This window comes from Echinops telfairi, unplaced genomic scaffold, assembly GCF_000313985.2.
Source record: "Echinops telfairi isolate 266 unplaced genomic scaffold, ASM31398v2 ScPeMD7_4;HRSCAF=17, whole genome shotgun sequence".
Classification (NCBI taxonomy): domain Eukaryota; kingdom Metazoa; phylum Chordata; class Mammalia; order Afrosoricida; family Tenrecidae; genus Echinops; species Echinops telfairi.
In genome coordinates this window covers 27,586,506-27,609,707 of record NW_022103900.1, presented here as the reverse complement: position 1 = coordinate 27,609,707, position 23,202 = coordinate 27,586,506, and the positions used below count along the sequence as shown (strand labels likewise).

The following is a 23,202-nucleotide window of genomic DNA, read 5'->3' as shown; positions in this document are numbered from 1 at the left end:
TATAAATGTAGGCTCATAGATCTATTTCGCTTTTTTTTTTTTTCTAAGAGTTTCATGTCAGATTCAACTTGATGGCTGCTACTTTCTTGATGGCTATAGGTTTCAGTGGGTGAGGCCTCTTTTCTTACTTCCTAGCTCCATTTGCTTCTGTCTTTCATATTGACCTTAGGATATGCTCTTTTGTGTGTCCTGGCTTTTACAAATATTATAAGGTCCATTGAGAAACAGCACTGGGAAGAGCATTTGTCATCAGAGCCTTAAAGTTAGTTCCCACCAAACCATGGACTTAGTATTGTGGCTGTGCTGTAGTTTTCCAGCTTGTAGAACGGGGATTCCCACTCCCACCTTTTGATCAAGTGGAGTGTCTGATGATGCAATGGTTAAAGCACTTGGCTGCCAGCTGAAAGATTGGAGATTCAAATTCATGCAGAGGTGCCTCAGAAGAAAGGACTGGCCATCTACTTCTGAATAGCCAACTATTGACAATCTGTAAATGGGAGAAAGTAGTGTCTGGAAAAAAATGGTGCTGGGAAGATTGGATTTCCATATGCAGAAAAATGAAACAGGGTCCATGTCTCATACCATACACAAAAGCAAATGTAAAATGGATCAGACTCAAGTGGGCAAACTGAAGTGATAAGATTCTTGGAAGAAAAAGCAGAAGCAACTAGTCTGGTCAAGCTTTCAACAATGGATTATCCAAATTAAGAATAATAAAAAAGCACACATAGCAAAAGACAAAACAAATAACTGGGACCTGATAACAATGAAAAAGTTACTTCCATCAAATGCTTTACAAAAAATGAAAACAAAAGCAACTAGCTATCATATATTCAACAAGAATCTAGTAGGCAATATGTATATAAAACACCGACAACTTTTCGACAAAATGGCAACCCAATCATAAAATGGACAAAGAACTTGAATAGACATTTTAGAAAAGAGGACATGCAAATGGCTACCAAACACATGGAAATATGTGCAGCATTATTAGTCCTCAGAGGTGCAAGTGAAAATCACATGAGATACTGTTTTGCTCTCCCTAGGCTAGCTAACATAACAACACACACACACAAAGAACACCCACTATATGACAAAATAAATGATGGGGTCCTGTTAAAATTAAGACTTGTATGTATTTCAGATGATTTCATCAAAAGAGTTAAAAGAGAACCCACAGATTGGGGGGAAATATTGACAGTGACCCACCAAAGCACGGATTTCTAAAATCTACAAAAACCTCAATAAGAAAAAGATGGGTAACCAATTACAAGAATCTAAGTATAGCCTCCTCCCTGGGGGATGGACCGCAGAGAAGAGGGCAGAGGGAGACATGGGACAGTGTAACTTATGACAAAACTATAATAATTTATGAATTACGAAGGGTTCATGAGGGAGGGGGCGCTGGGGAGGGAGGGGGAAAATGAGCAACTGATATTAAGGGCTAAAGTAGAAGCAAATGTTTTGAGAATGATGAGGGCAACAAATGTACACATGTACTTGACTCAATGGATGTATGTATGGACTGTGATAAGAATTGTACTAGCCCCAATAAAATAATTTAAAACAAAAAGAAAGAAAGGAAAAGATGGGTACATAAGCAAATGTGGCGAAGAAAGCTGAGGGTGCCTGGCTATCAAAAGATATAGCATCTGGGGTCTTAAAGGCTTAAAGATGATTTAACCATGGGGGTGGGGTCAGGGGGAATGCTCTAAAATAGGTGTGGTAGCAATTGTACAATTCCCCTTGATATGATTGAACAACTCAATTGTATGATTTGTAAATTATGTTCCAATATAACCGATGTGGGGAAAAAAACCCAAATGATAAAACCAGGACGTACCTCATGACATGGATGGACCCAGAGAATATGCTGAATGAAATTAGCCAGACAGGACAAATTTGAGACCGCTGATATGAGGGGGGATTAAGATGAAGACTTTCATACCAAAGGGAACAGATGTTGGAATTTGCCAAAGGGTGAGAGGGAGAGAGGAGGATAAGGGAGAGAAGATAATGCAATGGGCTAGATTGTTGATGGGTGCTAACTTGGGTGAAATGGAAGATAGTCTACAAGTGGGAGGAGAGAAATCAAGGACCCAGTGAAGAGTAACAACTGGGGGAGGGGTTTGATTAGTAGTTTCAACTGTTCAATACAGAGCTGATGACCTGAAATGTAACTCCCCCCCCAGCTAATTTATAAAAAAAATTGTAAAACAAACAAATCACAATAACAGTGACAAAATTGAAAATAACAAATATCAGTGAAGTGGGTCAGTGGAACCTTATCGATTGTTAGTGAGAATGCACTATAAATTGCAATTGTAGAAAGCAGTATGGTGGTTTCTCATAAGAAACTAAAACTAGAACTGTCAGCTGACCCAGCATTTCCACTCGTAGGTCTATACCCCAAAGATTTGAAAGCAGAGACACAAAACTCTAATGTTCAACACTCATGCTCATTGCAGCACTATTCATAATAGCCCAAGGATGGAAACACACTAAACGCCCGTCAGCAGCTGAATGGATAAACAAAATGTACTGCATGGATTTATACAGTGATATCATATTCATCCAGTAGGAGAAATGAAGTCTTAATATCGCTGCGATGCTGCAATGTGGATGTAGCTGGAAGAGAGTATGTTGAGTGAATGAAGTCACTCACAAAAGGACAGATGTTGTATGACCTCACTTACATAAAAAGACAAGGAAAAGGCAACTCTATAGAGAACGAAGTTACTTATTGGTTACCAGGAGTGGGAAGGGATGGAAAAGGGGGGAGATTTAACCCTGAGAGAAATACTGCATTCTTTAAAAGACGAGTTGCACAGTTGATTATTATAATTGCTTTTAGTAAGCTGTAAACAAACAAATAAACAAAACCTCCCAAGAAACAAAAAAACCCCAAAAGTCACACGATGAATGCCCACTCACAGTGACCTTTTAGCACAGGATAGAAATGCTTCTGTGAGTTTCTGAGACTAACTCTTACGGCAGTAGAAAGCCCTGTCTTTCTCCCTCAGAGCGGCAGGTGGTTTTGAACTGCCAAACTTCTGGTTAACAGCTAGTGCATAACCACTATGATACCAGGGCTCCTTAGTTGAATTAGTAAAAGTTGAGTGGCAGATAAATTTACAACAACAACAAGTAGATAGTGAGGCTGCTTACAACCAAACACTTCATGGGATTTGGTTTCTTGGTTTGGAGATTTAGGGTCATGGTTTCATGGGGCATCCCAGTCACTGTGTATACTCGTGTATAAATCGAGTTTTTCAGCACATTTTTAATGCAGTGTTTATGGTAAAATTAGGTGCCTCAGCTGATATTCGGGTCGGCTTAGTGCTTCTGTTCTCCTTAGTTTAATGCATAGTGCCGGGGGTCTTAAAAGTTTGCAAGCAGCGCTCCTGGTACAACTGGTCTCTTTTACCTGGAGCACACTAGAAGGAGAGTCAATAAGAGAAGGAAAATGTGGATTCTGTAGCTAATTGCCTACATGAACAACTCCCTTTTTTGCCTTGAGACCAGAAGAACTGGAGGCTACACTGCTACCATTACAGAACAATTTGATCAAAGATTCTACAGAAAATTCTTGGTCAACGTGAGGGAAATGCAGAAAAGATTTTCAAATTCTCATGGACTGTAGGCTTCCTGCCACCATGAAGGTTTGATGAACCCTGAAACTGTTGCCCTGAGATGAACTTTGAACCTTAAATACATCCTCTGAAGCTTTCTTAAAACTAAATAAGCTTAACTAGTGGAGAAAGCTGTCTTGGGTACGAAGCTCTTATATGGTACCGAATTGACAACAGCAACTTGAAGGATTAGACAAGAACCCTAGGTGGCATCGCGTTTCTGTTCACGGAGGAGGAACAACTCCGAACAAGAGGGTGAGAATGATTGCACAGCTGGAAGAACACAGCGAGGGTCTCTCGATGGTTCACGTAGACACCGCTGCATTGCTATGTTCTCTAGTGTGTTAATCTCAACAACACCATGAAAAGTCAGAATTGACTCTATTTTTTGGTTTGGTTTTCTTTCGCTTTTTAGATGATATAGAAAAAGATCTTCAGCATAGTGGTTGGTGATAGTGGTGAATGGTGGTCAGTAGAGTCTGAAAGGACTCGTCCTCTCCTGCATTTTCAGGAGGGAATTCACACGAAACACCTGCAACTGAGAAGATCCGGGGAAAAGAGTTAATAACTGTTCTCAACTGTTAGTTCCTCTTCTAAACACCCCTCCGTCTCTGAAGAGAATTCCAAAAGCAAGTTTGAACCTCTCTGGAATTTGTCTTTTATTTTCCCTTTCATATTTAAAAATATGTCGTTCTTGTTAAAGGTAGAAAAAAAACATTATAGTCAAATCATTGGCAACGTTTCATCACAACTCTTGGTTGGTCTTAGACGTTGCTCTTGATAATTCCTTAGCAGAATTAATTTCAATATCTCTAACATCTTCCATGGTGCCTCTCTTTTAACCCATCTTTTGCTTTCTTTCATCTCCCAGAGGAATATTCCCTCCAGACTGGTTGTTGGGTAAGGGGTCAAATGTATTAATAGGCAGGCCCTTTGGTTCAGACATTTGGCTCTTAGTTTATAGGAATTCTAGTGGCTTGATTTTTTTTTAACTGTAAAATGTAAGCACCATCTGCTGTTATTTTTTGTACGTGATCCTGGTAAGTTATTAATTTCAGTTGCACTGCTCTACGTGGGGGCTCTACGACAAAGCTGGGGGACTTTGTTTTCAGGCGTTCTGTGTGGCATGTGTGGGTCCACTCCAAATGCCCTCCACACACTGCAGCAGAATTGCCTTCATCCAGTTAGAGGTTTGATGACATCTACCTTAGGTAATTACATGCTTTTCTGATAGTGTTCATTTGATTGGCAGAATAACTGTTGAAGAGCAAGCCTACTAAGCTAATGTGATAGTGAGCAATTCCATGGCGGGTGGGGCTACTATAGTAAAGATCACAGGAGCCCCCCAAAGAAGAGACATTTGAGTTGTGATAACAAGGAGGAAGCCAGAGAATGACCTGTGGTGGGAGTTTTTTGAGTAGAAGGAAGAGTTAAGAGCAGAGACTGATGCTTAGTGTTTCATACTATTACCAAGGATGCAGAATAGTAGATATCTTCTTCTACATCTGAATGTACAGCTGGCCTGTCTCCTGGCCACATCAAGACGTTGACAAACGAAGTCACTAAATACGATTGTCTTTTCCATACCTTTAAGCTTTACCTCAGATAAAAGTCTACAAACAGCCCAATCCATGAAAGGAACATAAGACGGTTGCTATCTCTGACTGCTTCATCTGTTAAGGTTTTAGTCTTCCTAAGGTAGATTTCATAATATTTTGTTTTCTAAAGTTTATCTTTCCTCAAAATGAAGCCAGTCATGACTTGAAGAGAACTTCTGTTTGTCTGTGAATTCCAGGTTCTGGAAAATTTTTGCACTGTCTCTTTGTCACTTGACAAATGATATTTAATCATTATTTAAATGAGTAGGGAGTTCTTCGTGCACACGCACAGACACACACCCATCCCTGAAAGGCACTATCATAAATATTTTTAATGGATTGGCAAACTTTTGTATCATATACTATTATGTAATAGATTACCACCCCCTCACCTCCCCATATTAATTGCATTTTTTCTAAAGTCACAAGCATGATAGTAATATAAACATGGTTTATTCTGGTGATTTTCATCACGTAGGGGGGTGGGGGGGAGTGCATTTGTTTTTAATTAACCAAAGCTACATATTCTTCTCAGAAGATGTGATGGATGGCAAATACTTAAGGAAACTCTGTAAATGTTGACTCTTTCCCTTTTACCCTCGCAACATTTACTCGAATTACATAAAACTAATAAGAATGTAGGAGGGTGAGCATTGGCAGTAAATTGTGGTGAGAAATAGTCTCTTGGTAATTCAGCCAAATACTTGATCCACTAAATGGATGAGACGCGCTGGGAACAAAGCATCAGCATGACGTAGATGGGCATCATCCAGACAACCGTGGTTCTGCTGCTTTGCAGAGTAGTAACACAAGACAAAGCAGAAATTCCACGCTCTCCATTTTCCTAAGAGTTGGAGATAGCTCACCTGCCTATTTGGCTCAAACCCATTTTCAAACAAGAAACTCAAACACAACCTTCTCTTCAGCCCTGGTCTGTGAGTTAAGCCAGCTTGGCAGCTGTGTACTTATTTTTGCGTGAAGGTTCTGGGATGTAACAAGCCTTGTCCTTGCATTCCTTGTGAGCAGTTATCTTTGTGAGGAGGCAGGCCGTCCTTGGGCAGTTCCTGGTGGCCAGAGCGAGGGGGGGGGGGGGGGGGCCGCTTGGGGCTGGCCTTTGTTCTCCCTTCTCTTGTCTTCTTCAGGCCTCCTGTGTGCAGCTTGGATAACAGGCAGATGAAAGGCAGGCTCAGTGGATGGGGCCATGAGAAAGGCAGGGTGGCAGAGATGCTGTTAGGGCAGGTTTGTGGAGGACATAGGCTGTGTCTGCCTGTTTGCCACCTACACCTGGTGCTCAGTGCCGTACTGGGCATGTAACTGTTCAGTCCATCTTGTGAACCTTGAGTGATTGGGCTCAGGACTCATCGGGCTCCGTGGGAGCGCTCTCCTCAGTACCAGCTGCTTCCTTGAACTGAGCCCAATCCCCAAACCCCACACCTGGGGAAATCACCCGGAGACACAGAAGCAGCACCCGCTTTATTTCAGAACCAGTGAAACACGTGGAAGAGAGTGCTTGGGACTCTTTTCGGCACACCTGCCTTCTCTACAAAGCTATGCGGTTGTCCTTGTTAGCTGCCCTGCAGTCAGCTCCCAGCCCTTGGCGCCCACACGCACAGTGGAAGGAAGCTCTGCCTGGCCCTGCAGCGTCCCCAGGGTTGATGCAGGATCAGCCCCTGATAATCCACAGCACTCTGAAGGACTGATTTTAGAAAGTAGACTGCAGGCCGACTTTGTATGAGCCGGCTTCTGATTCCCTTTCCCAGCTCATCTGCTACAAGGCTCCAGTGCCTTGGACTCACCCCCCCACCCCGCCCCCGCCTCCGCCTCATCCTTTCCTGTCTGCCTGGAAGGCTCTTCCTCTGCTTTTTATGCCTCAGTCCTTTAAAAGGCCACTTTAAATGTTATTTCTTTAGCGAGGTCTTCCTTGACCTCCCTATTATCTCCATTGTCCCATTCTTTTACTTTAAGCTGTTTGCATTTTCTTCTGGCTTGGTTTCCTTCCTTTTAAACTTTCTGCCCCACTCAAGCTTACGCTTCGAGGAGGGCAGGATTGCATTCTGATTTGTTTCAGCCTCCAGTCCACTGCCATCCTCAGTGTACGCGCTCAGTCCGTGTTTGTCCGAAGGGCAGAATAAAGAACCAGCTGACTTTCATCAGAAAATAACCTTTTAATTAAAAAGCGTTTGGAGTGGTGGTGGCGCAGAGGGCTCTTAGATTCTAAGCCCACCTGAAGGCACACAATGTATGCAGGATTCATGCTGTAAAAATTCCCTCCTCCTCATAAGGAATTGCTTGAAAGAATAGGGTCTACCTACTAATAACCGTATCTTCTGTTCCCCTTTGGGCCTAGCCGTCTATGTGTTTGCTTAGCCCCTCTCCTTCTTCTGTCTTTCTTTTCCAGCAAGGGAAACCATATGTCTTCGACAGAGTGCTACCTCCCAACACTACCCAAGAGCAGGTTTACAATGCGTGTGCGAAGCAAATTGTCAAAGGTAAGTGCTCTTTCTTTATTTCCTCCTGGGCCTTTCAGAGTAATTGAAAACATTAAGTGACACTCGCAGCTGAGAAATCAATGTGCCTTGGCTGTAAGCAGAGGCTCGCTAATTGGAAACATTGAATTATGGCTTTGGCCCTGACTTCCTATGCGGTGTCCGTCAAGTTACATTAAGCCTCTGGACCCCTCTTTTCCAAGGTGAGTTCTTTCTTCGCTCCCTTTCTGGCAGCAATTGTTCTGCCGTCTAGAAGTGGAATAGTCACATGAGCTGAACGACATCTGGTATTGCTGGAATGGTTGTAAAATGCTGCTGCAGGCGGTGTGAGTTGCTGGGAGTGGTTCTGACTCACAGTGACTCCAGGCATAACAGAATCAAATGCTACCTGGTCCTGCAGAGTGTTTAATCATTGGCACACAAAATCAGACAGTATCCTTATGTGGTTCACATGGCTTTCATGGACTGATTTTGGAAGCAATCACCAGACCTTTCTTCCTAGTCTATCTTCGTCTGCATGCACCGCTCTTCCTTATCCATGGTTGGTGATCCTGCGGGCATATCTGAAATCCTGGGACATAGCTGCCCCCAGCATGTTGTTGTTGTTGTTGCGTGCCATCAGTCCATTCCTGTCTTTAGTACGTACAACAGGATGAAGCACCGCCCGGTCCTGCCTCTTCCTCACAGTTGTTCCTATGCCTGAGCCTTTTTTGCAGCTATCGTGTCGATCCATCCTCTTGAGAGCCTTCCTCTCCTTCGCGGCCCCTCCGCTTTACCAAACGGGACGTCCTTCTCCAGGGACCGGCGTCCTAGTCACATGCAAGCCACCACAGCACCACAAATTAACAGGCCGGCCCCGGGGCTGCCCGCAGAGGACTTCTCTTCCACTGTAAAGGAGAACGTTATGATTTCTGATATTCTAATGGTGCATTTTTGGGCGGGCTCATTTTGTGTAAGTCTCCTCTGTGCTAGTACCTCACAAAAAGAAAACGGACGTGTGCAAATTTTTCTACAGAACTTTCTATAGCATCATAAAATCACATTACCGTGTGCCCTGTGCTGGGCTTTCTTTTTGTGTGTGGCTTTTTTTACTACTCAGCATCCCTCATTCAGTACTTTCCTCTAACCTACTTTCAGCATCTCACCCATATCCTGACATTTGTTCCTCCAAAGAGGTAGCCCCCACCCTCCAGGTGAGCCTTCAAAATTAGTCCTGTTCTCCGGGACTGGCCTTGGCCCAGGAGGATTGATGTCAGAATAAGCACAGGGGATGGGGCAATTTCACATTTTTCCACCTGCCCTTTCAAATCAGGGGCAGATTGGCACTCGCATTTTGGAGCTCACCATCTGGACCGAGCTGGGGGGCATCTCCCACCACTTCGCTTTTCATCTCTCAAATCCTCCACTTCAGATTTGAATGGGCACGTGGCCACGGTGCTGTCGAATGTCTCCATGCTGCCACCTTTCAAAGTAGTGGTGGCTTTGCAGAGCAATACAAGAAAGATAGAAAATCAAACTAGACCAAACTGAGAGAGTCAGCCTCCTCCTCGCCATGTTTGATCGACTTGTTTTTTGGAGCTGAGCTGGCTAACCGAGCGATTTGAAATTCAAGAAACCCAGCCGTGGGAACATCTGTTCGATTCGGTTCTGACCCGGACACCTGAGTGGGAGACACCGTGAGAACGCAGTGTTCCATGCTGAGTTGTGTGGTTCTTCACATTCCACACGGTCATTAATGTGGAAGGTCTTCACAGGCAGGCTACTGTCGAACGTGGGAGAGGGGAACATGTCTGAAGCGGAGCTCTTGTGGAATTCATAGGATGAGTCTGTACCTGGTGGTGATTTTTTGTTTTCTCTCTACTGTGACTCATTTGTGTCTCTTTCTACCCAGACATATTTTCCACCTTTAGAATCCTGAGCAAATCTTTTTTGGTTTGCTGCTACTCAACTCCCTGGTCCTCTAGTATCAGACTCTCTCTTATTTTCATCTCAGTGAGGCTAATCACCTTGGAGCCAGCGTTTTCCACATTTCCTCTCCCCACCTCCTTCTCAGAGAAGTCCCTGTGGGGTACTCGCTTGACTGCTAACCCAGAGGTGGATGGTTCATGCCCACCCAGAGGTGTCTCAGACTGAGTGATCTACGTCTGACAAAGGAGCTATGGATCAGAACCCCAAAGCATTTACTGCACGCTTTACCAGGAGGCCCGGTGGTGTTGTGGTGACACATTGGGCTGCTAACTGCAAGGTCAGCAGTTCTAAACCACCAGTGGCTCTGCGGGAGAAAGTCGAGGCTGTCTACCCTGTGAAGAGCTGTCGTGTTGGAAACCTATAGGGGCAGTTCTTCCTGCCCTATAGGGTGGCCACAGGTCAGAATTGACTCAATGTCAGTGAATTTGGTTGGGAGTTTTTGGGGCGAAGCATAGGGGCCCTAAGTAGGCACTCACCTCTTCTAAGCTGACCTGAGAAATAGGATGTCTGAATTCCATTTCACAGCGTTCTGTGGCTCACAAACCATCACCATAAACGTGGAGTCTTCATTCCCCGATGATGTTTGCTCCCCCGAAAGCGCCTGGGTTTTCCTGCGCGAGGAAATGCCGGCATGAGTCTCATGAAGTTTTGCTCCGTGAGACGTTGAGACCCAGTCCTGGGGTGAGCCACGGAGAGCACCAATCAGAAGAGAGCGCGGCTCTGACTTGTTGCAGCGCCATACAGGTGATAGGAGCAGACTACAGGGTCACAATACTGGGTACCTTATCTTCCCTTACAGAGAAATCACTAGAGAAATGAGGAGGAGGCCTGCTTTGCCCTTTAAAGCTTGTACGGTTCGCATGCGAGGGGCGTGGCTGTGCACTCCTGCATCAGCAAGGTGAAATGTAGGCCTGTGAGCAAGAACTCCTCGGAAAGAGATGACGGAGGAAAGCTCAGGCCGCTCGCCCTGTGGTGCTCTTTACATGAGGAATAGGAGGAGGCCGTAGGGGGACATTTCTTTTTTTCTTTCTAGAGGCCCCAAAATGGCATCATCAACTCCTGAAGGCCCCATTGCCCTTGTGACTCATGATCATGTGGAGGACCAGTCGGGAGGCTCTGTTTGTGCTTTGTCTCCTACGATTTCTTTAATGTTTCCAAAGTTTGACTGGGAGTCCCGTCGTTTCCCACGCTCCCGTCTGCACCTGCTGTGTGTTTTTTGTAAGAGCCTGGAAAAGTCCCCTTCATTTTTTTCCCCTAGGGGAGTTTGTGCGGTTTGGGACTACCGGCGTGGTAAATAGGAAGGCACCTCACAATTAGCACCCTGGTCACTGGTTGCCATTGTTCCAGTCCCAGTGGCTGTGACCCCGCCTATAGATGCTGCATTTTCCCGTCCAAATGAGCCAGGTGTGGACAACCTCCACCAGTGGCTCTCAACCCTCCGAATGCCTTTCATACAGTTCCTCATGGTGTGGTGACCCCCCAACCATAAAAGGATTTTCTTCGCTACTTCATAACTGTCATCTTGCTCCTGTTATGAATCGGGCGACACCTGTGAAAGGGTCGTTCGACCCCCAAAGGGGTCAGGACCCACAGGTTGAGAACCGCTGAGCTACATGCTCGAGCGGTTGTTTCTTATTTTCCAATTTTAGTTTTTTTAAGCTCCGCTCATTTGGGTTTGAAAAACAGTTATTTATATTTAAGAGTCTCAAGTGCTGAAAGGAACTCAGTAGTGCTGTGGTTAGGTATTGGGCAAGTTCAGTGGTTCAAACCTACCAGCCACTCCACCTGAGAAAGATGAGGGGCTTTCTGCTCCCATAAAGGTTTATGGTGTAAAATCTTGGGAGCCCAATGCAAGAACACTGTGATTCCGAATCAACTCAGTGACAGTGGGTTTCATTAAGTACTGAACGTGTAGTTATTACAGCTAGAGGTTGGATCACTAAGATACCTAAGACCAAGTGTCGAGCCCAGGGTAGGAGGTAGACACAATGGAAATTATAATGCATGTAGACATGTGCTTTAAAGAGTAGTGTGTGAAAACTCTGGGGGCACAGAAGAATATCATTTTATATTGATGCTGCTGGATAGAAGGAGCCCTTGTGGCACAGTGGTATTGGGGCTGCTAACTGCTGGGTCAGCAGTTCGAATCCTCACGAGAAAGATGAGACTGTTTGTTCCCATAAGATTTTACACACTCTTGGGACCCCAAAGGGGCAGTTCTACTTGGCCCTTTAGACTTGCTGTAAGTCAGAGTGGACTCGATGGGAGGGAGTTTATCCTGTGTTTGTTTTTCTAGTGGATGGCGAGAGAGTGGAGAATGAAAAAAGGCATCATGGAAGAGGACTGTAGGACCTAGCAGAGCCGTCTGGGTTAAGGGACTAGCCAAACAAAAGTCTAAATCTAGGAGTTATATGGTGTGTTTGGGCAACTCCAAGAGATACGAGGGTGCACGGATGAAGGTAAGGCTTGACAAGTGAGGGTGGATCAGAGTTTGATGGAAATCCAGCGGCCTTTATCCTGAAGACTAAGGGGAGCTATTGAAGAAGGGTTTGCGGTCTAGCACGATAGGAGCAGATCTGGGTTACACACTGGGCTGCTAACCACAAGGTCACCGGTTGCCCTTGGGGAGAGAGAGAAGGCTTCCTGCTCTCCTAAAGATTTACAGCCTCAGAAACCCACAGGGGGCAGCCGCCTCCTCAGGAACCCTGGCATAGGTTGTGGCTCCGTCCTCGCCCAACTACCCCCTGGCCAGAGCTTTTCTGCTCAAGCAAAACCTGCTCTCGGAACTGAGGACGAGCTACGGCTGAAAACTTGGCTTCTGAATCTGCAACGGGAGACAAAATGTCTTTTCAAGTATTCCACCTCTCTCTCCTCACCGCTCTTATCCTCTTGGGAGACAAGAAGGCTCTTCCCACCTGGAGTGGCACCTCTCCAGGGGGTTTGGCTGGTGGTCGGAACTGTGATGGTGGTGGCGTGCTGGCTGTGGTGGGAGCTGAGCTGACATCACCCCAGACCCCATCACAAAGACAGCTTCCGTCTCACAGGGGGGCTGGTTTGCTGACTCTGAGGAGGGCAGAGACGGAAACAAATGGTTTCCTCAGGCCCAGGCTGAAAGCACCCTTTTAGAGGGCAGGGTTGAGTCCGGGTGGGGGTGGTTGTGGTGGTTCAGCATGATGCTCAGCAGTCCCTCTGACCCAGCATTGCAGCCCCTGGAAGCTCTGCTTCCTTCCTTTTTTCCCCTCTCTGTTGAAAATAAAACATAGCTTTCCCCCTGCCCCCCCCCCCTGCCCCTACTTAAAATGGAGTTGGAAAGAAAAGAGAGAACACGGGGCTGGACAAGTGGTTTCTATTAAAGTTAGTTTCTAATTCAGAATTGAGTAGATAGAGGGCGACATCAGGTCTATGGAGCCTTGAATACCAGAAGAGAGGTTTTCTTACAATGAACTCATTCTATCAGGGTTATAAATATTGTAATATTGGTTGGATTGGGATCTTTCATGGCCCCCTCATTTCTTGAACAAGAAAAAAGCAAAAAGAGACCCCCAAATGAATAAGCAAACGGAAACTAAAAACCATGCTCTGCTCTATGTTGAAACAGCCGCTGGACACAGGATCCTCCAAGTACTGCCCTGTGTATGTACCTGGGCAACTTGGTCCCAAACGAGCGATGCCAACACGTTGCTCTCGCCTCCCCTATGCAGCCCAGTCCTTCACCTGCGCATGTGGTGAGAAGCGACTCGTCAGGGTTTAGCAGAGCTGCGCATTCTGTTCATTGAGTAGATTCTGCCTGGAGACCTGCCATTGGACCATGTGGTCCAATCCCTACTCACCTGAAGGGCCTCCCGGTGCCTGGCCCGTGGCTTACTGGGAGAGGATGCTGGTCCTGTTTCCTGTTAGCCGAGCACAGGCTCTGAGCTGATTTTCCTCTAGGGGGTGGTGGGTTGCTGAGAGCCCCCTTCTGAGGGGCAGGGGCATTTGCAGGGTGGTGGCCTGGAGTCAGGGTTTCAACCTTTCCACAAGGCGCAGCAGGGCTCCTTCTTGTAGCCCCAGCTTCCCTAGCACCGGCTCCATGTGGACTAATGGCCCCAGAGGGCTTCAGAGGGTCTCTCTCTTCTCTTCACCCTCATTCAGGTTTGGGGGGAGATGCTTAATTTCTAATGTCAGCAGAAGCTTTAGTGCTGTAAATGTGAGGCAGGGTTGGGGCAATGGTAGAGTGCTCAGCTTTCATGCAGGGACCTGGGTTTGATCCCCAGCCAGTGTACCCCCTGCTCTCTGCTCTGCCCACAGCCCTCTGTCAATGGAGGCTTGCCCGGAGCTATAATGCTGGATCGGTTTCAGTGCAGCTTCCAGACAAACGCAGACTAGGACAAAAGAGCTTGCAATCTGGTTCTGAAAGTCAGTCAGTGAAAACCCCCCTGGTGACACAGATCAGATCATGGATGCAGCAAAGGGCTGAGCCTTGGTTTTGTCCTGTGGTACGTGAAGTTGTCATGCACCAGGAGCCTTCTGCATGGCAGCTAGCACATAGTGCCATGGATGTGGCTGATATCCCGGTTGTCGGGAGTTGTTTGGGGTAGGGATATGGGGTTTAAAATATACAGGCTACTATTTGTAGACAAATACATACACACCACTTTACCTGCGGTCTTACACACACAGTAGTCATGGTAGTGTGAGGGTCAACGCCTGCAGACCTCAGGCATCATCTCTGAGCAAGTGGGTTGTTGTGAAAACTGAAGCTTGAACCTCCGACCCTTCCCCTGTCTTCTGGTTTTTGCTTCTCAGCGTTACCAGGGAAACCATGACCAGAAATCTGATACGTGTGAATATTCTCTTTCTCCTCTTTGTCCCTCTCAATATAGCTGCATACAAACTCTTGACTACAGCTAGGATTAAAAAAAATAAAATTCTGCCACTTATTTTCCTTTTTAGCATCCTAAAGGAAAATTCTATTTTATTTCTGATCCAAGTTTACACTCCTAACCACCTCGGATCAGCCAAATGTGCGTTAAAAGCAAAATTTAGAAAACCAACAAAATAAAAATCAAAGTAGCATCATAAAACTGAGAGAAAAAGAGAGAAATAGTTGTCAAAATTTATTTTGAAGTAGGGGTTCAAAATTGCTGATTGGCTATAACACACATCCACATCCACAAAAACCATACTTACTGCCATCAAATTAATGCCAACTCTTAGCAACCACAGAAGACAGGAAAGAACTGCCCCCAGTGAGCTTCTGAGACTAACTGTTTACGGGAGTAGAATGCCCTGTCTTGCTCCCGAAGAGTGGCTGGTGGTTTCAAACCGCTGACCTCGCAGGTCACAGCCCAACTTGTAACCACTACGCCACCAGGGCTTGTGCACATATAAATAAAGCCTCCCTCTATCCACACTTTTGGTGACCCCAGGTGTGTCAGAGTAGAACTGTGCTCCAGAGGGTTTGCAATGGCTGATCCCTAACCCCCAGCCCCAGCTGAAACAGATTACCAGACTTTTCTATTGAGATACCTGTGAGTGGACTTGAACCTCCAGCCTTTCGGTTGCTACTTGCGCGAGTTAACCACTTGTATCCCCCAGGGGCGCCTTAAGCAGAGACAGCAGGTCAAGGCTATTAATTACGCATTCTTCCCCTTTCAGCAATGTTTGTGTGGATGAAGGAGGAACCTGGGAAAACAGGAGGGAAATGAGCACTAAGTATAATTTAATCGCCGCTGCTGCTTTGCAATAGTTCCCACAGATCATCTCCAGCAGAAAGTGGCCTCCGTCCTCCGCCCCCTCTGGTCTCCGTATGTAACAGATGACGGCCTGCGGTGCTTGGGGCTCTGCACAGTGTGTTCATCATGTAATGAAAAGGCATTCCTGGTGCTGACGGGCTTGGGCTGTTTTGCTAGCAGCAAGCCAAAACCAAACTCGCTGCCATCGAGTCCATTTGGACCCATAGGGCCGAGGAGAACTGCCGCGGTGCATTCCAGAGACCTACCGTTGCTTTTTACGGGAGTAGAAAGCCTCATCTTTCTCCTGCACAGTCCCTGAGAACACAGGCATTACACTGCAGTCAGGGCGCCGCTGGTTTCAGGGCTGATTTGACTGTAGCCTTGTGGCTTGCTTTACAGAACAGCCCCCAGCCCCACCCCGGCCTCCAGCTCGGTGTAGCGCTGGTGTGGCCTTCGAGCCTCCCCAAGGAGCCTGCCTAGGCCAGCTTCCATCAGATCTTCAGGAAAGAAGTTCTATTTCTCATCTCACTCCAGAAGCTCAGGGCACTGCTCCTGTGTTGTTGTTACTGTTTTTCTTTTCCTTTTTCTCCTCGATTAATCTCAAGAGATCACCATATAGGAGAAAATTCCAGCAGTCTTCTTTTTTGTTTGTTTCTTTGTTTCCCTTTAACGTAGCATCATATCCCACTTCCCTTTAACGTAACATCATATCCCACTTCCTTCAGGGTTTCTTTTGTTAATCATTTTTTTGGGAGGGCTCACACAACTCTTACCACAATCCATCTATTGTGTCAAGCACATTTGTACATTTGTTGCCCTCATCATTCTCAAAACGTTTGCTTTTTGCTTAAACCCTTGGTTTCAGCTCCTCATTCCCCCCCCTCCCTCATGAACCCTTGATCATTTATGAATTATTATTATTTTGTCATGTCTTACACGGTCTGCCGTCTTCAGCAGCCTTCTTAAAAGAGTGTGTTCTGCTCAGGATCTCTGCCTTCCCTGAGACAGGGATGTCTGCTGCACTGAGCAAGGCCGGTCCCTTGGAACTGTGGAGCCATGGAGCCCCTCACAAGGGTATTCCGGATGCAGATGGAGCTGAAGTGTACTGTCTGTGTGAAAAATGAAAGGGGGCCAAACCAGCCCAGGGTCAAAGCAATGAATGAATTCTAATGGCTCTTTTCTTGCTCACAGATGTCCTTGAGGGTTACAATGGGACCATCTTTGCCTATGGACAGACGTCCTCAGGAAAAACCCACACCATGGAGGTAAGAGTGCAGCCTGCTCGGTGTCTGTCTCTGAGCTGGCTAACTGGGACCGGCTTCCCATGACCTTCTCGCTCAGCAGTGGAGACGGCAAAAGAGATGGTTACATTTCAGTGATGGGTGGAGCCGTTAGACTAAGCATGGGACTGCTTACCCATAAGGCCAGTGGATCAAACCTACCAGTCATGCCAAAGGAGAAAGATGAGACTCTCTTCTCCTGTTTGCAGCCATGGAAACCTGTATCACTCGCTTTCATGGCCGTAGAGCCGATGCCAACTCAGAGTGACCCTAGAGAACAGGTAGAACTGCCCCTGTGAATTGCCGACTAGAACTCTTCATCGGAGTAGAAAGCCCCGTCTTTCTTCAATGGAGCGGCTGGTGCTTTTGTGATCTTACGGCTCACAACCCAACGCAGGAACCGCTCGGCCTATCGAGGGTAGCTCTCAGTCAGAATTGACTCATTGGCTACCGGTTTTTTGTTTGGCTGAGTTGTTTCAGAATGTTGTGAGTCGTGAAGCCTCAGTTTAATATATAGCTGTAAAACAAATCCTCTGTTGACAGCTTTGTCACAAGCAATAAATCCTATTAAAAAGTCATCCCCTACAAGTTCAATAGTAGCTGTACGCATGTCCTTGGGGACACCAATTCCAGGCTAACTGAAGGAAGCCGATTGTGCAAACCATTTCCCTGGAAGGCTTCTGGCAGGATGAGTCTCCTTAGGATAAATAGAAACCCATAGGCCAAATAAGAAGAGTGGGCTTGTGGGCTAGATTCAGTCTGCAGACTTATTTCCCTTTGACCCACACAGCGATTAAAAAGCAAAGAAACAAGCACATAGGCAACATTAAAAGTGGGATGGTTACACACATTCTAATTTTTACAAATTTTGAGGATCTGGCAAACCTGGGTGAATTTCATCATAATATGCAAGCTTCCGTACATCAGGGAACTTTATTGTCTTGTTCACCTGAACCAATGTTTAGTTTTGTTTCCATTTTGATTGTATTTGCATTCCTACTGATTGGAACAATGGCAGTCCCGTAGAAGGCGGGGCTTGAAGCAAATGTGTGTTCAAATGGTGCTTGGTGGTGGCACAGGGGGTCTTGAGGGGGAGGGGGGCAGGCAGGCTCTCCAGGATACTCCAGTTCATTCTGTGCCCACAGTGGGTGGATATAAACCCACATTCGGCACCCTGCTTCATGTCATATGTATCTGACCTTTGGGGGATTCCTGGGTGGTGCCAACGGTGAAGATACTGGCTGCTAACAGAAAGGTTGGCTATTTGAACCCATCCAGGCGGTACTCAGAGGAAAGGCCTGGTGACCCACTTCCCAGAAGTCAGGCTTGAAAACCCCGTGGATTACAATGATACTCTGCCACACACGGGGTCATCACGAGCTGGACTGGATGCTCTGGCACTGGGTTTAGGGGTCCTCTTTGGTGGACAGATGAGGGTGTGGCCCCAGCCCACATTGTGAGCTATGGATCTCTGCAGTGTCAGAGTGTGCCCTCCACATATGGCATGTCTGCAAAGGGATTGGCTAGTCCTACTTTTACTCTGGATTCTTACCTCTCACACCCAGCTCAAGTTCAGTCCCATGAGTCAGTTTTGACTCAGTGACACTCTCTAGGATTTCTAAAATGTGAATCTTTATGGAGCTGCTTCATCTTTCTTCCGAGGAGCAGTTGGTGGACTTGAGTGACCAAGCTTGAGGTTAGCAGCCCCACATCTAGCCCATGTGCCACCCCAACTAAATTCACTGCTTCTGAGTCAACCCTGATTCATCCTGAACCTTCAGGGTGCCGTAAACCTATCACTTAGGGCTTCTTAGCCTATGAATTTTTATGGGAGCACAAGGCCTCATCTTTCTCCCCCGAAGCAACTGGTGGGTTTGAACTGCTGACTTTGCAGCTAGCAGCCCACCTTCTAGAGCACTGCCAGGGCTCTTTGTAAGGCCTTCAGAGTTGCATAATTTTTCTAAAGGTTGAGCCCACCCAACAGTGGTGGCGACAGTGTTGTGAAGGAGAAACTTCACTGAGGAAGTTTAGGGCATTCGGCTTACAAGTAGCAGGGTAAAATGAATCTTTAATCCTTTAAGCTTAGGTTTTTTCATTTACGGTACCTCCGGGGACTCTCACAGCGATGGCTGCTACAGAATTGGTTTAGCTTATGAATCATTCCTATTGAAGAGGAGATTTCAAAGGCACCAGACTCACATCCTCCAGCCTCTGATGTTCGGCTCGCACCGGTTTCAAGTGTGGGCTGTGTCTCTGGGGAATCTCAGTGCTGTGGTGGTGACGCACTGTCACCCATTTTGCTGAAGACAAAGTGGTTCAGGGACCACACAGATTAGAAGGAGCCCGGGGCCATTTGCTGCTGCTTCTGGGCCAAGCAGGCCAATTCCTGGCACATCTGCTCTGCCCCACACAGCCCACAGTGGAGACCCCTGTGCTGGGATTCTAGTCTGCTCTCTACCTGAACCCTAGACTATTGAAAATTGTATGTAGAGATTTCCTGAGCCCTACCTGCTCTGGTAATTCTAGGAAAAGCAAAACCAAAGAAAACAACAACTCCTTTACAGGTCATATGAAAGCATGTCCGAGAAAGGTGGTGATTCAACAGTCTGTAGGTTTGGGGGAAGTTTTATATTAAAATATACTAACCCCCATCTCCTCAAAGATGAAGAACCCCTGCTGTTCCCGTGTGCTAAGCACAGGTTGTTGGTGCAAACCCACCAGAGGGGGTATGAGATGAAACCCTCCCCGGCAGTTTTACTCTGCCCTGATTAGGGTCACGATGACTTGACACTTACTTGGTGGAGTGTTTTTGCTTTTTTGGTTTATATATCTGCCCCACCCCCACCGCTCCCAAAAAAGCAACACAATTCACTATAACTTAGGTAGTGCTTCCTAGAGTGATTGTTTTGAGATCTGGAAGTAATACATCTTTGGGAAATATAAGGTATTTTCTAAATATCAGAAGTTTAAATGATCAAGTTTAAATGAAAGACCCATCCCTCAAGGTAACATCTTATGTTTTCTGGGGAATGTGAGATTAGAAGGATGCAAGAGCTACTACCCCAATTCCTTGAAACTGAAATTGGAAATTGTTTGTTAAATCAGAGCCTCTTGAGCTCTCTGTCCAGTTTGTCATACTCTGGGGGCTTGGATCATGCTGTAATGCTGGAAGCTACGTATGTGGTCAGTATTTCAAATACCACCAGGGTCACTCCCAGTGGACACACTTCAGTAGGTGTTCCAGACTAAGACGAGTGATCCACTTCTGAAAATTAGTCAATGGACACCCTAGGAATTCCAGTACAACAGTGGCTGGTGGGATAGTGCTGGGAGACCAGTGCCCTGGGTTAGATGCAGAAAAGCCATTGATCCTGAAGATGGTGCCAGGCCAGATTGAATTTTGTTCCATTGTTCACCACGGTGGGGTGGCCGCCAGGAGTCTGAGCAACCACAGCACCCCCTCTGTGCCTCCAGGTGGGAGCACCACAGTGCTTACCTCCCTTGGCCACTCCAGGGGGACCTGCCGGAAATGGGTTCTGCAGGGATCACACATCCAGCTCCTAACGTTCTGTGGACTCTTCTTCACCTTCGTGTGTTCTGAAAGACTGAGTGCACTGAGCTGTTCTTCTTTATTTTGACTTCTGAAGACATACTGCTTACAATGCCTGCAGTCATGAGAAGCGGCAGTGCGGATAGATGTCGGCCCTTTCCCAGTACCATCTACCATCCTTCGCTTTCTGAGGGGTGCTACGAGATGGGGAAAGAGGAGGGGGATGTTTGAGATGGAAAAGGAAAGGAAGCATCCCAGGCAGAAGTCACAAAGAGAAACACCCACAACGGCTAGGGAGTCAACTCTGACTCACAGTAACCCTATAGGGCCGAGCAGACCTGCCCCCAAGGGTTTGCTGGCCTGTACATCTTGGTGTGAGCAGCTCACCACATCTTTCTTCCGCAGAGTGACCACTGGGTTAAAACTGCTGACCTTGCGGTCAGCAGTTCACTGCAGACATAACCCACCACGCCACCAGTCCAGGCCCCTGACATGCACACCACAAAACAGAACAAGACCCAAACACCCTGCAGGGCTCACAGCTCCTGAAAGGAAGATTGCATACATTTGGAATTCTACATTGTGAGCTTCCAAAGGGAATGTTAACTCCCGAATGGACAGTCACGTTTTAAAGCCGTTATTCATTTTAATCTCACCATTTTTTTTCAGTCTGACATAGAGTGGTGATTCCATTACCTTCTATTGAAGGGAAGCAAACAGATAAGCCTACATAAAATCGGGAAGATTAGCTTCACACGATGGAACCTTTAAGAAGGATTTTCAGAAAAAAAGAAAAGAAAGGAGCATGAAATGCTTAACAGTGTTGGCGCTAAGCTGGTAGGCAGCAGTAATGCGCAGAGCCGGGGCTTGTGAAGTCCTTGCTCACGGGGACGGCCTGCAGGAGAGCTGCGGGAGCTGCTGGCTGTGGAGGAGAAAGAGAAAGCTTCCATTTTGTTCAGGGTGTGTTGCTGGGAGGTCCTCCCGTGACTCTCTTCAGCTCATGGCTAGAGGTGGAGGGAGGCGCCCTCCCAATAGGAAACCTGGGGCCGTCCTGAATAGGGTCTGCTTCCCAGCAGTGCCCAGCGGTGGTGAAGGAGCCTGGCTGAGGGTGCCGGGCTCTAGTGAGCTGAGTGACCCCTACTGTCTGGTCTGTAAATGTCTTAGTCGGGCCGGGAGGTGGAGGAGACCCTACGGACTGGAACAAAGGGAAGGAGTCTTGTTCAGAGGCAAATGGCCTGGGTCTTGCTTCTTCACTCGGAGTCCTCCCAGAAGGCGCCATTCAGAAATGGGAAATGTTTTTTGGAAAGCACTAGACAAGGTCGAGTTATGAAAAGGTCTTCCCCTTTCTGTTTTCTGGGCGAAGCAGCATGATGAAATGGCACATTTCTGTGTTGATCAAGTCCATCCCTCAACCTCTAGTCAAACCTTTCTTCTCAGTAGGCATTGCTCTTTGTGAGAGCCTGCCACATTGTGAGGCTACTTCCCGCTCCTCTCCTCTCCTTCAGGGGGGTTAGCCTGCCGTTCGGCTTCATGCTCAAGGTTTGTGCTCTCCTACATGCCATGTGCCATCACCCCGGGGGAAGGAACTTCTCCGTCCTCTCGTGCTCTCCTCATTCACTGCTTGTTGCCCTCTGGTTGTGTGAACTGTTTATTGTGTGTGTGCTTGTGTGTTGCGTTCCTGTGGCCATCCGTGTAGAAGCAGTGGAACACTTCTCTCTCACACACGGACACAACACACACCTGCATCCACGCTGAGATCGTGTTGGCTGGCTCAGTTGACGGGCATAAAAATCCTTGCCACGCTTGGATTTAGGAGTTTTATCATGCAACACACAGCTAATCGTGTGATACATTTGAGCATCATTTCTACAGCTGCTCAAAAATACCCAAACCCAACCAAAATACTCACTGCCCTGGAGTCAAAGCTGACTCAGAATGACCCTCTGTGGGTCTCTGAGAGTGTAACTGCTTCCTGGAGTAGGAAACCCAGTCCTTCTCCCTCCTCATGTGATTTTGAGATGGGAGCAGGGATACCTCGCCCCACTTCTGTACGGCCCTGTATCACCCAGCAAAGGCACACAGGAGATGCCAATCCTTGTGTAAGCCAGGAATCAATTGGAAGATAAAGCTTCTAGGGAAGCGGGTTGAGAGGCAGTTAGGAATGATTTTTAGCCGGTGAATCATTCTTCTCAGGCCAGGGACCACCAGGGAGAGAAGTTCAAGGATTATCATGCATTTGTAAAGTGGGCTGGAGGGTGGAGGTAGGGGAGTGTTTTCTGCTTGAACCAGAAAGACCAGACCAGACCAGCATTTTCACCATAGATATTAGTTCTGCCAACAGTTTCCACAGTTGAAAGCGTACTGTCTGATTTTGGTCCATGAAGAGGCTCTTAAAACTTCATGGAAAAACTCCCTTATCTTTTAATTTCATTTTTCCACGAACTTTTTGAAGCCCACTCAGATGTCTATAATAATAGCCTGTGCAGTTAAAAAATTTCCAGTTAGAGACTCTTAGTCATTCATTTAGTGCTGTTTTCTTTCTTTCTTTTTATTTTATTTATTTATTTTAAAAATCATTTTATTGGGGCCTTTTACAGCTTTTATCACAATACATCCATCCATCCATTGTATCAAGTGCATTTTACATTTGTTGCCATCATCAATTTCAAAACATTTTCTCTGTACTTGAGCCCTTGGTATCAGCTCTTTATTTTTTCCCCACCCTCACTCCCACATGAATCCTTGATAATTAATAAATTACAATTTTTTTCATGTCTTACACTGACGGATGTCTCCCTTCTCCCACTTTTCTGTTATCCACCCCCCAGGGAGGGGATTATATGTAGATCATTGTGATTGGTTCACCCTTTCTCCCCCCACTTCCCCTCACCCTCCTGGTATCACTACTCTTATTGTTGGTCCTGAGGGGTTTATCTGTCCTGGATTCCCTGTGCTTCCAGCTCTTTTCTGTACC

The 23,202-nt window shown here is 46.6% G+C and overlaps 1 protein-coding gene across 1 annotated transcript in view; it reads left to right on the top strand.

Moving 5' to 3' along the window:
• KIF5C (kinesin family member 5C) overlaps positions 1-23,202 on the top strand; it is a 187,093-nt gene that overhangs the window by 69,956 nt on the left and 93,935 nt on the right. The window contains exons 2-3 of the mRNA XM_004703832.2: positions 7,629-7,719; positions 16,590-16,663. Coding sequence (XP_004703889.1) covers positions 7,629-7,719; positions 16,590-16,663 — 165 coding nt within the window. The remainder of the gene's footprint in view (positions 1-7,628; positions 7,720-16,589; positions 16,664-23,202) is intronic.